This window comes from Stegodyphus dumicola, chromosome 10 (genome assembly GCF_044657685.1).
Source record: "Stegodyphus dumicola isolate Sdum_Otavi_A_Nest chromosome 10, ASM4465768v1".
Classification (NCBI taxonomy): Eukaryota; Metazoa; Arthropoda; class Arachnida; order Araneae; family Eresidae; genus Stegodyphus; species Stegodyphus dumicola.
Genome location: NC_140777.1, coordinates 98,513,146 through 98,532,218, shown reverse-complemented (window position 1 = coordinate 98,532,218; position 19,073 = coordinate 98,513,146). Strand labels below are relative to the sequence as shown.

The following is a 19,073-nucleotide window of genomic DNA, read 5'->3' as shown; positions in this document are numbered from 1 at the left end:
ATACAATTTATAGAAAATAAAATTAGAACTTAATATTTTCAAAATACCTGTTTTTTAACATCTTCGTTTTCTTCAATAATATCATACAATTGAAATAATTTTCGAACTTCTATGTCTTTATCAAGAGATTCGTGTTCATTATCGTCCTCGACAGGAACAGTTTCACTAAAAATTAAGCGTCGATTGTTCAAGAGATCTAAACGTTTCTTTTCATTTGCAGCTTTATGCTCAGCTTTCAACTTCTGACAAATCTGATGAACATTTTTCTGGCGAACAGCATTTTTTTTATCACGCCATCTGGAATAAGAAAGAACTTTTTCTTTCGACAGAGCAGCCTGAATATGATTTTTGATGGATTCTTTCTGAAAATTAAAAAACAGACTTTAAGAAGAAATATTAATTCTTTAAATAGCTATAGTCATAAATTTATACTAAAATATCATTAAAGCTTTCATTTTTAACATTTAACATTAATTACATTTTTGAAGTTCCAGCAAAAAAAGTATTTTAACTGCGAAGCAGTTTACATAGCTGTCAGCATTGAAGGGTAAAAATATATTTACCGATACCCCTTGGTGAAAATTGGTGATTTTTGGCAGTACATGAATAGCGAGTTTGTGCAATTCTTTGACTTGTTATTTTGGCTTATGTAGTGGCGATTTTTGCATCAAAGGAGCCAACAAAAAATATATAATCTCAATAAACTACATTTTAAATCAAACAATGAAATAACATAAAAAGGGAAATTAATCTTTGCACTACACAAAGGAAATATCCACTTATTACTAATTAATCACTTATTACTAATTATGTCTACTAATTAATATGTCTTCAGTCAAACAAAATTCCTTAACAGCATCCAAAAACTTCCAAAAATTACTGAACTAGAATCGGTATACTGGTGTCGCCATATAAATTCACAAAACAAGAGTAAAAAATATCCTCAATGGTGCCGTTTATCGTCCAACTTTTGACCATATGCCTTTCCTTCCTACAAACAGGACACTTAATAATGGCTACTAAGTAAACCATTTTCATACGAGTCAAGTAATGCTCTTTTCTCCTTTTTTTTTTTCCAAATCATACAGAAACTTCAAATTAATCCTACCACATTCAGTCATTTTAACATCTCAACAACAAAACAAGCAAAATACTTCCTAACCAACACACACACAAGCCCTTTAAGAATTTACCGCAATCATGCAACTGATTACCTCATAATAAGGTTTCCATAATATTCAACTACTCAGGCTACCGTAAATGAAACAACAACTTGGCGATAAATGAGACAACAACTTCGTGATAATACAAGGGGTACCCTTCTCTCTACTCTAACCCACTGAAGTATAATTAAATATCCTGCCACTATTATTTGTTAATTCGAAGTACAGTAAAAGCGTATCTATCTTGTATTCAACTAACCAGAATATTTTAGAATGTTTGAAAAACTTTTTGCTGCGAAAAGTTTAGTAAATGAGATATATAATGCCATTACAGAGCTCATAGTACTATAAACATGCATACACTGCTACCAAACAATATGCACCAATAATGGATAAACATGACATCACAATGCAATCATAAGAATGTTTGGTTGCTTTGGTTTGATGTTAAATTTGATTAATTCTCAATAAGGTGGTTTAACATTTCCACATGTGCTATACAGACTAATTTTTTATGTACTGAAGCTATTCAATTAGCATTTTTTTCTCTTTCATTCCTTCTCTTTCTCATTTCTGTTGTAGCTACATGGTAATAGGGAAATTTTTGGTATCCATTTTCCTGAATACATTTATAAAGTTGTAGCCTAAAAAGGCAATCTTATTGGAAGAGACTGGTTATATATGAAGTAAAACGTCACTCAATTTCTGTTAGGCCCAGCAGCGGCTGAGCGGTAAAGTCACTGAACACTGGCAGTTTGGTCCGAATTTCAAATCCCGCAAACGGACAGGCTGCATGGGTGTTTTCCCCATGTATAACATGTATACGAGCCAGTTTTCCTTAGAAAGTCCTCCACGAAGGTATCCCTCCAGCTTTGCCATGATTACATAAACCAAACCTACTTCTGGCCGCAGGCCACGAGGTACGAATTCCCGTGCCGAAGTACTATCCCATATTAATAAATATGCGATGCTTAACCTGTAATAAATACGTGATGCCTAACCTGTAATTGTATAGGGTGTAAATAGCATTTTAGATAAAAAAAAAAAAAAAAGTAGTTCCAGTGTGGCGAGGAGTAGGGCAATTCACTCTACTTCCTGACAGGAAAAGGAAATTTCATTAAAGGGAGGAGCGAAACGACTTTATACGGGAATGAATGTAGTGCGATATGTTGAGCAAAGTAGTAATGAAATGTGAAAATATTAGAAATTTAAAACCATTGGGAAGAATGAGACTCATTGTCAGCTAAATGTCCGTGTCGGCGAAGTGTCCTGTAGGTTAAGTGTCCTGTCGGCTAATTGTCCTTGTCGTCTAAGTGTCTGTGTCAACTAAATGTCCTGTCGGAATACTGGTGTCGGTTAAGTGTCCCGTCGGCTAAGTGTCCGTGACCGGGCATTTACACACCTGCAACGCTACAACTAACAGCAGATACCCGGGACAAAGCTTAACATACTTCAAGCTAATCGTCGGCATACAGCGGCATTTGGAACTTGATGCTTAACTAATAAGTAAAAAATATTTCATTTCTGAAATAATCTTGAACTCAAATTAAGGTTTTTTTTTATGCTAATGATTTGTACAACTATGCATTAGTCTTAGCCCTTCATTTCTTTCAAACAACATTTTGCATTGAAACAAGCAAACGAACTTGAAATAAATTTAAATTGTATTTAGAACCTAAAAACGGCAGTTAAGTTTTTAAAGACAATTATTTCTTTTCCAAAACTATTAACTATATTAATGTTTATTGCTTATTATTAATCCAAATATTTAAAGAAGTTTCCTATTATTTTAGGTGTATCCTATGCATGTACCGATTACTAATCTCTAGGCTTATTGACGCGTCCATATTTTAAAACACATTGCCCTATTATATGTAGCGTGCATATGAGACCGTTTTCCTTAGAAATTCCTCCACGGAAATATCTCTTTCGTTAGGAAGCACTACAACTCCAAACATCAATTTGCAGGACTTTTTTATTTATTAATCACCTGAAATAATTCAGACTATGACTATTCGTTAAAGGGAAGTGCTAGCCAAGATACTACTCAGAGCAGAACTAAGAGCGCCTGTCGTAGAATAAAATAAAGCCTAACTCACATGTTCGGGGAATTTTTTAGCTGTAACTTCTATGATTTCAATTAATCTGAACACATGACAATTCAGTAGCATCTAATCAACACACTATAGACAATTTAATGATGATGAATTCAGTGAAAAGTGTTCCAGTATAGTAGAAAATAAATAAATGTTCAGCCTGTTCAGATATCGGTAATATTCCACAGATTGCGTAGTGCATTTTCATTTTTAAAGATAACTATATGGAACTAAAAACCGAATTTATGATCAAATGGATATTAACTTTTTGAGTACATTTCAAGTATATACGTAAATGTTAATTCTTGTTTATACATATATATGTGCACATTGTTAATTGAATTGTGTTAATGCATTTTTTTTTTTTAAATTTCTCTTGCATTCCAAAAACTGTACTAGTATATTTCTATTTTCAAAATTTAAATTAACAAATATTTTTTTAATATAATGAAGTGCTGATCCATCTCTACTTAGGGTTTGGCAGTTAGTAGATATACTCTGGAAGATAGCTGAAAATCATATGTGGTTCATACCCGTGATCAGAAGCTAGCTCCATGGCCCACTACTACTACTACTGCAGAAATTGGAACACAACGTTAATTAGTGCTAAATTTAATTTGTAATATTAAAATATTTAGTAATGCAGAAAAACTGATCTCTGGAAAATAAAAAATAATTCTTCTCTGTGTCTATATATTCATATTACTGTTTCGCTCAGACCTATGTTTATGACCTAAAGAAGGAAAAGTTTTTTTATCAATATTAGGAAAACTGAACAAAGTACTTCAATGTTTGACATTTACGAATGTTTTTGCTATCTGAAACTCTTAATTGCCACACAGACAGCAGGTTTGCTAGATTTCTTCACATGTTTGCTAGATTTCAAAGGGAAATGCAAAACATAGGTCTTTTAAGGAAGGGGGAAAAAAAAAAGCATGGAGATATTTTCTCATTTGAATAGCATTTATGTAATAATTTAAGAAACTAATTTGCTAAAACTTCTGAAACATTTTTCGAAATTAATTCCATTTGGATTTGCAAGCTATTTTATGCTAAAATTAGACTTCCCAGACTGTATTTTACTCAGTGGGGATAAAGGCTTCTTGGAACCTGTGGATTCCGTTCGTCCTTTACCGGCACTGACCCCTAATCATTCATTAAAAGGACCAACCTGTGGGCGACAAAACCCCTCAATGTAAACTGCTTAGTAATGGGCGATAGCTTTGAATGAGGGAGAGAGTAAGTTTCTTTTCTCCCCCCTTTTTTTTGTGTGTAAACATCTTGTCATTCTGTTTTTGTGAAAATTCAAATGTTAAATGATACATTCACTGAGATATTAAATTTTATTACTCTTATTTACATATATACATATGTAATAATTAAAAAAAAAACTAGCAGCAGAAGTATGAAAGAATTCAAATTATAATGCAAATATCCCATTTATTTAAAAAAAAAAAGGATTTCCTTTTTATCCTTTCTGTATTTGAAAGATTATTAGATTACAAGACAAGAAGTAAATAAATAAATGGAATAAAAATAAATATTTTCTTCCACTTTAAGGGCGACTGAAAATGCATGATACCCAGACGATCTAGTTCACATGGAATATTGACTACCACGCTTTAGTTCGGGTTCATTTAAAGTATTTTGGAGCAGGAAATATAAAAAATGAGTTAAGTTCTTCATATGACTCGAACTTCTGATTGCCGGTTGCAACCACCAGTATTACTAGAGCACCCAAGGAGGAATTTGATATATTGAATGGATAATTCTAAACTTTCAATAGCTTAAAAGCAATGTTAGTACAAAAATTAATTTTTTTAAATAATTTATAAGAAACAAAAGATGTACAGTCAAAAGTCGTTAATTCGGACACCCATAATCCGGAATGATCTATAATCCGGACCTCAAAGCTGCAAACTTTCTGCGCATGCGTCGAGTTCACGCATGCGCACAGGCGTTTACGAGAGCGCGTAAGACCCTTACGGCTGCGAATATGTTTGTGCGCATGCGCGTTTAATGTGTAACGGAGTTATACGCTAAGCTAAAGTTATCTAATTCAGTTAATGTTGCTGATTGCGTTGTTCCTTAATCTTCGAATTGGATCCGGCTTATTATTTTTTGCAGACTGTTAGAGCAATTTTATAAAAGTAAGCTTGAACTTTCGATTATGTCAAATAGAATTTCCGATATATATTTACTACAAAGCGAAAGTATGTTTTGAAATCCGAAATCTGTTTATCAATTTCACGCTGCTCTGCGGCAGAGAGGGGGGGGGGCAGAAACGTCATTATTAGATTATGATAGATTAGAAAGATTATGTCAAATAGAATTTCCGATATATATTTACTAATATGTAATTTGTATCTACAAAGCAAAAGTATGTTTTGAAATCTGAAATCCGTTTATCAATTTCACGCTGGGGATTGGAAGTTGATCTGTCAGCACTATCCTTATCTTCAGGGCAGATGTTTTTATTTTATTTGGTTTATAATTCCGTACTAAGTGTAGTATTTCATCTCGATATACTCCGTCTTTGATATGATTTAAATCAAGTTCCTCGTCATTATAATTCGCTTCCGATAGTGAAGAAAGTGACCCAGAGGTTATTGAAAACGAAAACATTTCGATTGACAAATTAGTCGGTATTCTCAACACAGCAATTATAGGACTTGAACAGCGGAACTTTGTAACTAAACAAGAAATTATGTCTGTTTAATAGAATTAAAGAGAAAGTATTATCACATAAAACGAAGCAACTTACATTGAAGGAAATGTTTAATAAAGTAAACAAATAAATATTAAGCTTTTTCTTTTTGTAAATTTTGATACCCTTTAGATCATAATTGTTCTTTATTTCATAAATTACGGTTTCATATTTTTAATTTTGTAATTTCTGCATGCCATCTTACGAGATTTAAACTGATGATCTATAATCCGGAAAAATCGATAATCCGGAATCGCCGAAGTCCCGACGAGTCCGGATTAACGACTTTTGACTGTATTTATTAGAATGCCAGATTTATCCATTTCAATGGTATATAATTTTATATGCTCATAACTATAAATTCTTTAATAATTATTTTTTTTAATATTTCCAATGAGCAAAATAAATAAAATATTAATATATGAAAATAATTGGTAGTATCACTCTTATTTTAGTGCGTATATATATATATATATATATGTCTGAAGTAACTAAATGGAAGCTGTAATAAGGGAAATTATTTCAAGTAATGATTTTAATTTAGAAGCAAAAACAGAAACTATGTGAAAACAAATAGCTTATCTCTCAAACTCCTTGCTAGAAATGTATTGCTAGCAAATGTTTACATGACATTTAATCTACAATATTGAGAAATACTTGACCATTGCTAGATTAATATGGATATCTCATATTTCCAGGAAATCTATTCTTACAATTCCCAATTTAAGTTCCATGTGCTTTTAGAGAAAATAGCGCATTAATTATATTTTGTTGAAGATTACTATACATGCAAGAATAGAGGGAAAAGTATTTTACATCAGTTACATTTGAAATTGCAAAAAATTATTTGTATTGAAGGAAGCATATAGGGAACAAGTGTGCAATTTTTTAAAATCAAACTGCAATTTTCAAATACATACTTCCTGCTCGATTCAAATCTGAAAAATGACACAATCATATTATAAAAATACCTTATCAGAAACAAAGTAAAATTAAATAATTTGAAATTGGTATTGAACCTATACTTAAAAAAATTTAAATTGTGATAATCTAACAATGAGAGTGACAATTGACTTCTTTTTGGAATTCTGTTTTGATAAAAGCATACAAATGGCCAAAAATATGTGGGAATATGTGCTGTGTGTAACTTATCTTCCTTGTCTGACAGTAACATCTGAACAAGCCCACAAAGTTCATCTTGGCAAGAAGTGCAGTATTGCACCTGTTGTTGGCAAGAGCCTTGAGCACCATACAGGTGACAGTATGACTTTGCTCAGTTCCACCCTCAATTTTAATGGAGAACACCCCTGGGAGACGGGTCCTAGGGCCTCCCACCATTCTTCCCCTACCACTAACCTCTCGAGAGGACTTTCAGCTAGCTGCATATTAAGAGCCACATTATAGTACGTTTACAAACAGACATGTCTTCTCCGAGATTTGAATCCGGACCCATTCGTACCACAGCAGGCTTTCCTAACCACTACATCATCTAGGCGGCTTAAGTGAGAGTGTTTGTCAATATATAAAAAGATTCAAGAATAAATGCTGTTAAGAAGGCAGTGCCCACCCATTCTCAGTTGAGATCATACATACCTGAAAACTTGGATATGAAATGTTACAGAGTTGCAATCAATTACGCAAAGCATAAAAAATTTATTTAAATTGAACTGGATGAGAGTTACCTTACCTAAAGAAAAATTTTTACCGTTTCAGGAATAATTCCTTTTTCTAGCGCGTCTCTTTGAAAGTACAATGAATTTAAGAGTATTTTTCCTCATACGGAATATAAAGTAGAGAAAATTTTAAATGAAAATTGGCAAATAGAAATTTATTTAAACCGTCTTTAATCATTCTTATATTCTATGTCATTTGATTGCACTAATTTCAATTGTTCCTTAAGATACTGTGATCCCGTAATATAAATTTAAGTACGAGTTCCATAATTTCAAACTGAGTCATGTACAAGCAGATATATTATAAAAAAAACTAAAAAAATTTTTTTAAATGTTACAGTTCATTTAATTGTGAGAATGAAAAAGGATTTTCATGTTTTGTTTTATACATTTTATCTGTAAAGTGCGGAAAAGAAAAAATTGTCTTTAAACACTGATAAATAGTTCTTTCTAGTCTGGCATAAGATTGCACCAAATTTCTGTTTGATTTAGAAATGCATTCTTTCAAATCAACTCAAAATTTAATTTTAAATTGCATATTGCTAGCAAATGCAAAATAGCTGAAATATTTTTGGAAAACCACCAAAACTTTAGAAATTGCTTTAAAATTCAGAAAAACTTACGCTAGGAAAATTGTTTGATCAGTTCCATGATCAAAAGATCAAACATTTACGATAATTAGTTTGACTATTAGTGAACAATTTGTGGGGGAAAAAAAATCAGACCTAAATATAAATACTATGCCAAATTTTGAAAATTCCTGAGGGATGTTGTATTATTATTCCAAATACATATGAACTGATAATGTCAAGAAAACTGGGTCGTTAAAAACGAGGTTAAAATATAATTTGCCAATAAATACAGAAATAAAACTAAATAAAATAGTGAAAAAAGTAAACATGTAAACCACATCGAATAATCGAGAATTTACAAGAATGCAAGTTAAAATGTATCAAGAAGATTTGGGGATGGGAAACTAACAGAACAAGTACTTGCTGCTATTCATTAGCGGGGAGGTCTTTTATGGCTTATCCATCACTCCGAGGAGAAGTGAACATACCGCTCTAAACAATGGCCCATCTTAACGGCGTTTCCTGAGAGCGAAACAGACCTTTTTGGAAGGATTTGTTAGACAAAAATACAGCCGTTTTCAAAGCATTTTGTTCTGAAGGATCAGCTCATGAATGGGTTAACTTGGGAATTAGTACGAAAGATACACACGCAACTGGCTTCTTCCATTTCATTTTCGTACTATCTGTGTATGCGCAAGGATAATAGTTTCTAATTTGTGTATCTTTTGCAATACAATTGATATTTGGGTTTACTGCTGGATATCTTCTGTATGGATTACAAGGAGATTCATAACTGGAATGTTCAAAGATTTTATCTTTTACAGAACAGTTCCTTTCGAGCCTTAAAATCCTGCTTAGGTATGACCCATTTGCGCCACAACGTGTAGGAGAGTTATACCGGCCAGCACACAGAATGCTGCATTTCATGTTGTTCTGTAGCACTTTGTAATGCTTAGTAAGAATTAGCATTGTATTATTGCATGAAGTTAATTCCCTTTTTTTTTGGGGGGGGGGTAAGAGGTTGTGCCCAGATCTCTGTCCCATACTGTACAATTTTTTCACTAACTGTATGAAACAAAGTTTTTTGAACGTATGGATTTAATCGCCAATTTAATCCTTTTATTTTTCAAAATACTGTTTGCAAATTTGGAGGTTTTATTTTTTAATGAATTTTAAGTGCTCAATCCAATTTAGTTTCCTATCAATGGTAGACCAAGGAATTTAATGCTTTGAGTAATTTTTATTTTCTTACTATTCATTGCAAATTTGGGAAGGTGTGTAAATTTTTTGGGAAGGTTTTGGGAATATTATGAATTTACACTTTTCCTATTTTTTAAAAAATTCTGTAATATGATAAATATATTTTTTGGGCAGTGTCAGTAACGAGGGATGGGGAATTCATCCATCTGAGGCACTCTTCACACAATTTTCTCTACTGGAGAGGACAAATCCTCAGACAGCGGTTTATCCCAGTCTATTTGTAATATAAATCTTCTGGTTTAAGCACCTTATTCTAACAGTAAAAGATCCCCAGATTCCAACTGGATCAAATATTTGACTTAACACTTGTAAGAGAATTTTTTTTTTAATTGGTTCAGATGTGATGAATATATTTCAAATGTCAAAACACAGAAAATCCTTTGAATTATCCCATGTCATAACCAAGATCTTAAATGAGGAATATTCTCCATTAAAAGGAACTTCTGGATTTTCTCTTGGAACAATGCCTTGTTTTACCCACAATTCAATAAGACTTTTTTGGGGGGGGGGGTTAGTGTGCCACTTGTGAAGCTGCACGCCTGCTTCTTTAAAAATCTGGATTGATTCAAAAATCATAGTTAATACTTTACTGATTGTCTCTTGACTTCCCATCACATCTATATATATATGTGTTTTCAACCAAAAGGTTAACCATAGTAGGATAAAGTTAATTATATTTTTTTCAGATGTTATTTAATGGTGGCAGCTAATAGAAATAGACTGTTATTCATTACTAATAAAATTCTAGTGAACCTATACATGTCAGAAGAAATGGTTTCGTCAGTGGGGAATTTGGAGATTATACATGATATTATCATGGCTAATCCTTGGAATATGGTAACAGGTAGTTTGGCAACTTTTTGGTAAGGCGATAAAGGTTACTAGCTAGGACTTTAGCAGTGTACATGGATAAAGTCAAGAGTGTGCACAATCCCATTTTTGTACAATTCTGGGATGTTTTTTTAAGTGAAAATAGGTTGACGTGTACATGGATACCGTGTATGTGCAATTCTTAAAAACACGGCAATCAGTTTGCGATTCTGCACTTTCTCCCAATTTCACACCAAATCTTTGTCATGATTAAGCACTTTTGTTCCATAAAAGTTCTAGCATAAGTGCAATGCCTTTACTTCATAAAAACAAAATGGTGTCCAAACAAAAACTAGCAGGTTGCTGTAGTAGGGTTGGTAGCCAAATTTTCGCCAAAAAATCACGAATTTACCAAAATCCAAAGATTAACCATTATCATTTCAAAGGCCGACAAAGGTGACCAGATAGTCGTCATGGATAAGAACACTTACATCAATGGTGTCACTAAACTCTTAAACGAAGGACCATATAATCCAATCCCTAAAGATCCTTCACCTTCGGACCTGTCAAAAATAAAAACTGCAATCAAATCTTTACAAATCATTTCAAGCAACTTAAAACATTTGCTTATCCCATCTGTTGCGAATTGTGCCACATCATATGCTCTTCCCAAAATTCATAAAAGTGGTATTCCTTTCTGCCCTATTGTATCAAATTTAGGTACTGCCTTATATCCATTAGTTTAATATTTAGTTTCTAGATTTTCCAATCTATCAGACAATAACATTTACACCATAAAAAATTCAATAGAGTTTGTAAAAAAGGTTAAAAACATTTTTCCTAGAAATTTACTCATGGTTTCTTTTGATGCAAAATCATTATTCACCAATGTTCCAGTGGAGGGTGCATTGAGATGTCTAGAAACCAGACTTCGTGAATTTCATTTCTCTTGCATCGAAATTATGAGCTAATTTCTCTCACTCAACTCTGTTTGAAACAAACACATTTTGTTTTCCAAAATAAATATTACAAGCAAACTGAGGGATTAGCCACGGGAAGCCCCCTCAGTCCCATCCTGGTTGATATCTACATGCATTATTATAAATCAAAATTGTTTGAAACTTTAAACTTTCCGGTATGGTTCCGCTAGATAGATGATACATTTACCCTGTTTGAAGATAATAACGATGATTTAAATAAAGTTCTTTCAACAATGAATTCTATTGATCCTGCTATTCAGTTCACTTTTGAACTTGAGACTTGCAATTCTCTTCCGTTTCTCGACATTCTGGTCACATGTAACACATCCAACTTCAGTACTACGGTTTACCGTAAACCTTCATTGGTTTGTCTTCCATCGCACTTTAAATCATGTCATCCGACTAAACAAAAGTTAGCTTCATTTTATTCCTATGTTTTCCGTGCTCTTCAAGTTTGCTCCTCCAAACTATCCCTTGATAAATAACTAAATTATTTAAAAGCAATAGCTGTTGACAGGGGCTTTTCATCCAACATTATTAACAAAGCAGTTAAAAAATTCTCATCTCAACACACTAAAAGCCACACTCTTATTTTAGGAGATTATAAAAATTCTGTTGTCATTCCCTTCTTTCCATCAATTAGCTATAAAGTTGCACATATTTTGCAGAAATCTAACTTTCGGGTCATTTATTCTTCCATCAATAAAATTCCGAGTTCCATACTCAAGGACCCCATTTCGGATATGAATTCCTGGGGTATTTATAGGATTCCTTGCCAGTGTCGTTTAATTTACATTGGCCAAACTAAGAGAGCCTAAAAATTTCGCGTCAAGGAACATGAGGCATATGTTAGAAAAAAGGAAACACAGAAGTCTTCTGTTGCTCAACATTGTTGGTCCGAAAACCACACTTTCAGTTTTTCTGCTGCCCAAATTATTCAAAAATCATCTTCCATTGGAGAACTGGATTTTCTAGAGGCATTTCACATTCATAAAAATCTTTCTGTTCTAGTTAACGATCCTAATTCCAATCCAAATTTGCCTTCGGCCTTTAAAGAAATTATATTTTAGTTCTGGTTTTATCAACAGATGGCGCCACTATCTTATTTTCTGCCCAGGCTTTCTTATCTTATCTGATCATTACATGCTATCTCGTTCATTTGCGCTTTTGCAGCTGACGATGATGGTTTGGTAAAACCATCAAAACTAGTCCTGTGAAAATTTGAAAATATAACACTGATTTTGGTTGTTTGATTTCTGAATCAGTATCTCAGTAGTTAGCAAATATCTGTCTAAACGCATAAGTTTCCCAGTCATTATATCATAATAATAATCTTTACCTGTTACGAGTTATTTTTTCCTCAAAATCCTAAGCCTTTGCAAGCTGTAAACTCTTTAACTGTTTGCTTATAATTTGTCCATTTAGATAACGCAGTAGTAAATCAGAAATTGAAATTTGTTCCGTCACTAGAGCTTCAATTTTGATTTTCAAATTCAGCATTTTCTTGTTCACCAATTTTATTTTAATAATATGGTATGTTTCTCAAATAGGTATCTCATTTCCAAATGTAAATACAGAAAGAGTCTCTGTTCAAATAATAGGAAGCTTCAAATTATCCACAATTTCTTTTTTCTTTTTTTTAATGTGCTCATACTGCCAGTGTCAAGTAAAACTCTTATTACGAGGGCTATCCAGAAAGTAGATTACGTTTTGGAATAAAAAAATAAACAAAGTATAGGAAACAAATTTTATTATATACAGATGAAAGCCACACTCAAATACTACTTTTCTACATAGTCACCATACAAATTAAGGCATTTATCGTAGCGATGTACGAGCTTGGAAATTCCTTCGTCGAAAAATTCGGCCGCCTGCGCCTTCAACCACTTCGTTACCTCTTCTTGCCTTCCATCTTGCACAAAACTTGTGGTAACCAAGCTTTTCGCTGATGATTTTGTGCAACAAACTTCGCGAAATTTGTGGAAAACTCAAAGAAAGTTCCGTTTTTGTGAAATTTCGATTTTCACGGACTTTAGCATCGACTTTTTCGAGAAGTTCGGCGGTCACTATGCTGGGTCTCCCACTTCGATCTTCGTCGTGAACATTGGTTCGGCCATTTTGAAATCTTATGACCCACTGACGCACTCCACCTTCAGTGATAATGTTGTCCCCATACACTCCACGAAGCTGCCGATAGATTTCTATCGGTTTACAGTTTTTTGCAGTCAGAAACCTTATTACTGAGCGCACCTCGCGGGATTTTCAATTAACGCAGACATTTCAAACCGTCACAGTATCTGAACGGAGCACAGCACGAACCTCTCACTAGCACGGCTAGATGCAGACTGAGCTGCGCAACGCTCTGACCCCAAGATGGCCGCGCTAGCCCCGCCCCTAGCGGACACAGACGGAAACGTAATCTACTTCCTGGATGGCCCTCGTAAAACTGAATGTGTATTTGTTCGAAGTGTTATGCAAAAAGTTTGAAGTGAGATGCTTTTAGTTTTGTCCCGCAAGAATGCAGAGAGAATTTGTTTTTCTTCTACTTTTTTTTTTTCTTTTAGTTTCTTCTCAGCCTGAAAACAAATGGAACGATTATGCTTTTTTTTTTTTTGCATTCTGAACAAACAGACAATTTCTTTATTTTTGTTAAGGATTCATTATCATGGATTGCAATTTTGAGAGAGTTCCAAAAATTTGTCACTGGGATACACAAAATTTAGAGATAATTAATTTTGAAAGATGAGCAAATATATTACTTTTGTTCCTGGAAAACTTAGCAATTTCATTAACCTCTTCGTCATCCGTAACACGTCTAGCGCGTTCAAGTGAAATTTCTGCAGGGCGGCTGTACTGCGCTTCAAGTCTTCTTCTATATTTTAAACGTTTAAAATGCTTTCTAAATGTTTACTTGTTTGAATTTTTAGATTTGTTTATTCTAATACCTAATAGAGGGCTAGCATAAGTGAATTTTTTGCAGGCATTTTATTTCTAATTTAATTCGCCCCCCCCCCAGGTTTCATGAATATTCACGCCATTTTACATAAGATAGAAGACAATGAGAGATCTTCAATGTCTACTTAGCAGAACAAGAGAAAAAATGAGGCTGTGAATTGAAAAGACAAGAAGGATATACAGTCAAAAGTCGTTAATGCGGACTCGTCAGGACTTCAGCGATTCCGGATTACAAATCATCAGTTTAAATCTGGTAAGATGGCATGCAGAAATTATAAAATTAAAAATATGAAATAAAGAACAATTATGATCTAAAGGATATCAAAATTTACAAAAAAAAAAAAAGCTTATTTATTTGTTTACTTTATTAAACATTTCTTTCAATGTAAGTTGTTTAAGTTCCTTCGTTTTATGTGATAATACTTTCTCTTTAATTCTATAAACAGACATAATTTCTTCTTCAGTTACAAAGTTCCGTTGTTCAAGTCCCATAATTGCTGTGTCGAGAATACCGACTAATTTGTCAATCGAAATTTTTTCGTTTTCAATAACCTCTGTGTCAGTTTCTTCTTTATCGGAAGCAAATTATAATGACGAGGAATTTGATTTAAATCATATCAGAGACGGAGTACACCGAGATGAAATACTACATTTATTAAGGAATTATAAGCCAAATAAAATAAAAACATCTGCCCTGAAGATAAGGATAGTGCTGAGAGATCAACTTTTAATTCATTGCGCGCTGCAGCATCCCCCCCCCTCGCAGAGCAGCGTGAAATTGATAAACAGATTTTGGAATGGTTAGAGAAACAAAGGATATGCCTTTATCCATTTTTTTGCAAAAATTCCACTTTTTGTTTAATGGACTTCAAAACATACTTTCACTTTCTAGATCCTTTACATATTAGTAAATATATATCGGAAATTCTATTTGACATAATCCAAAGTTCAAGCTTAGTTTTATAAAATTGCTCTAACAATCTGCAAAAAATAACAAGCCGGATACAATTTGAAGATTAAGGAACAACGCAATCTGCAACATTAACTGAATTAGATAATTTTAGCTTAGCTTATACCGTCCGTTATACATTAAACGTGCATGAGTAAACGTATTATGCGCATGCGCACACCCATAAAGGTCTTACGCGCACGCGTAAATGCCTATGCGCATGCATCAACACGACGCATGCGCAGAAAGTTTGTAGCTTTTGAGGTGCCGAATGGGTGTCCGAATTAACGACTTTTGACTGTACATTTGATGAGTACAGTCCATAATAACTCTACGACTGATGTTGAAACATGGAAAAGAACTGTAAAAAAACCAATAATTGTAAAAGATTACAACAACAAAATGGGAGGAGTGGACCGCCTGAATTAGATGTTATCAAATTAATCCTGCTGTTAGAAATAAGTAGAGATATTACTTTTCCAATTTCCTTATGATTTTACTTAATACAGTACAAAGTCCACAATCTGGACTTATCGGGACTTCTGCGATCCCTGATTAAGGGTTTTTCCAGATTATAGATCATTAATTTAAATCTGGTAAGATGGCATGCAGAAATTGTACAATTAAAAACATGGAACCGTAATTTATGAAATAAAGAGCAATTATAATCTAAAGGGTATCAAAAAACAAAAACTTACAAAAAAAAAGGTTAATATTTATTTGTTTACTTAATTAAATATTTCTTTCAATGTAAGTTGTTTAAGTTGCTTCACTTTTTGTGCTAAACACGCATGCGCAAACATTAAACGCATTACGCGCATGCGTAAGTTTGTGGCTTTGAGGTCCGGATAATGGACGCCTGGATTACAGACTTCGTGGTGTATTCATTTAAATTCTTCCACTACGAAAGTTACATATGTACAGAGAAAAACACATTAACGCTGCAAAAAACAAAGGGCCGCTGAGGAGAAATTTTCGGCGGACGGGAAAGGATGGCGAAAGTGTTAACCCTTTAGCATACGTGCACCACTGCACTACGTTAGTAAATACGCAGGACAAATTTTACCCCAGTGTTTGTTTTTTGGAGTTTACCCCCCAACATATAAATAAATGCATTTTCTTTGTTTTAAAAGAATATAAATGACTAATAGCTTTGTGAATTCTGTTAAACATTTTTTTCAGTTTTAATTTGAGATAATCTTATACAAACATTTCCATACTAGTTACCTAAAGTAAGCCATTAAAATGGAAATTTATGCAAAAAATTACTAACTTATATAAGATACATATATGATTTCTTATATTAGAAAAAACAGTTTTCATATGTACATATTTTTAAACATAAGTGTTTATTATAAAGCGTGGTTTGATAAAGCACTAGAGGAATATGAAAAGGCTGCATTCATACTAGCTTTTTTCCTTAAAACTCAATATAATGTCATACAATTATTCATATCAAAGAACATTTTCTAAATACAAATATTAAAAAATATAAATAACACATAGGTTGTTCACCCCCCTCTTCTACCTGAGTTTATTATTCAAATAATCTCAGTTTGAACAATCCTCACATAGTGTGACAACATATTTTTGCAAATAATTTCTTAGGGTGAAGGTCTGCTGCATCTTCTATTCCTACTACCTTTTTACTCTAGTTTCGAGTTCTTTCGAGACAAATAGAATAGCAGCCCTTTTTAGGACATGTTTTTTTACAAGCTCTAATCCTAAATCTTTGAGAAATGTTCTTCGGTTCATATTCACTTGGTCATTATTTGATCGATGAATAATAAAAGCATTTGTAGCTGCAATGTTCATTAGTTCAAAAAATACTGTTGGAGGGCAGCGGCGGCATTTTCTTGAAACAGACTAAGTTCCACATAACTCATCAACAGCATAAACATCACTTTTTGTCGTGTTGCAAAAAGTTATAATTCCGAGGTTGAGCTGCTCTTTAGACAATGGATCGATTTGATTATCCTCATGTATGGATGATAGAACAAGAAACAATTTTTTCTTTTTGGGAAACATATGAAGTAAGAGTTAATTCTTTACCTCTAAACCCAAAACGTGAAGAGTACAGAAGCCCATTTTATTTGGCAGAAATTCTGGAATTTCACGCTTATTCATTAGCCAAATGAATGCTCATGTACCAATTGTCCATAGTTATATTTCTTTAAGTGCCACTTATGGGTGCAATAAGTCTTTATACAACATCCAATGGCACATTTGATTGTCTATATAGTCAGACAGGCTGCTGACCTGCATAAATTTCTAGGCTGTATGCATAAAATGTATGCGAATCGCACAAAGCAAAAGTGTTTATTCCATATCTTGAGAGCTTATTTTTTATATATTGTTTGAATTGACATCTTTTCCGAAAGGGTTCTAATTTTTCATCTATAGTACAATATTCAGATAAAAAATATTTTTTCGTATGTTTTTGATAATTATTTCAAAAACATTTCTATTAAGTCTAGCCATCATCTTTCGCTCTGCTCGTAAATTTATGTTGTTATTTGAAAAAAAGTTATTCCGCTTCCATCAGCTGACCACAAGTCTTTGTTTTGAGAAGTGCTGCTCTCAGCACTCCAGCGTAATGTAATAGGAAAAACAACACCTTCAATTCAACCACATTTGTCTCTTGTGCATCAAGTTCTCTAGAGAATATGTTTCTTATTTTTGAAATGTAAATGTTTGTTAATTTCACCAAATCTTCCATTATTTCTTCATCAAAAACTTGCAATAAACACTCACTTGGATTTTTGAAATTTCTAATGCTTTTCTTGACACCAGGTAAATGTGTCACTGTATTGTGTGGCCATGTCTGAACGTTTTTCGAGGGTAATTTTTTTACTTTGATGTCAAAGAAGATATGCTCCATAAATCATGTGAATCATCATATTGGTCAGAATCAGTTTCGTGAGCACTTTCCGAAATATTATCGCACTCAGAGTCGGAATTTTCAATTTCAACTGCTCTTTAAACAATTTCGCAAGAACCCGCAGTCATTACTGTTCTCGCTCGTACGCACTCATCTCAATGATAGAAGAAGAACTCTAGAAGTGAAACATTACTACACGTGCGGGGTAACTATAATTTCACTGCACATTCCTTCTCTGAAAACACAAAATCCCAAGGGCACAGGAAAAATTCCTCTGGACGACCCCTTCCTAACCTTGACCTTGAAAGGTACAAGTACTAGAAAGGTCACGCACAAACTTCCCTTATCCCACGTAGGGTGGATTTTATCCCAGCGCCTGTGCTGACGGGTTAAGAGTATTTATATCTCTTATACGAATTTTGGACTTTATATAGTTCCTGCAATTTTTCTTCACTCTGAATTGCTACAGTTGGATTTCCTTTTTGTTTGAAATTGGTTCAAAAGATTGAAAATCCTCTTACTTACAGCTGTGAGGTTCATCTATTTTAGTGTCAGGAGATGATATCTATTGTGACGGGTTAAGAGTATTTATATCTCTTATACGAATTTTGGACTTTATATAGTTCCTGCAATTTTTCTTCACTCTGAATTGCTACAGTTGGATTTCCTTTTTGTTTGAAATTGGTTCAAAAGATTGAAAATCCTCTTACTTACAGCTGTGAGGTTCATCTATTTTAGTGTCAAGAGATGATATCTATTGAATTCTGTGAACATCAACTGAAGATGAACCGCAATATATCTACAGACTGGAACAGTTACATGCATGAGGTCTGTGCCTCAGCTTCAATTGTTCATCCTAAGTTGAAAATCAGTGGATGTGACAAGATTATAGAAGTAATAGAAAGCCTTTTTACTTGAAGAAAGGACAATATTAGACATTTTCTTCTGCCACAATGGCTTAGCAATGGATTGTGAAGAAAATCATATGAATATTTTTAGATGCTGTAGTAAATCGACTGGCAAAAAC

At 33.4% G+C, this 19,073-nt stretch overlaps 1 protein-coding gene across 2 annotated transcripts in view; it reads right to left on the bottom strand.

Moving 5' to 3' along the window:
• The window catches only part of LOC118188192 (putative RNA polymerase II nuclear localization protein SLC7A6OS), a 52,578-nt gene that overhangs the window by 27,874 nt on the left and 5,631 nt on the right, over positions 1-19,073 (bottom strand). For both annotated transcript variants that reach the window (XM_035358565.2, XM_035358566.2), the window contains exon 2: positions 48-362. In XM_035358565.2, coding sequence (XP_035214456.2) covers positions 48-362 — 315 coding nt within the window. The remainder of the gene's footprint in view (positions 1-47; positions 363-19,073) is intronic.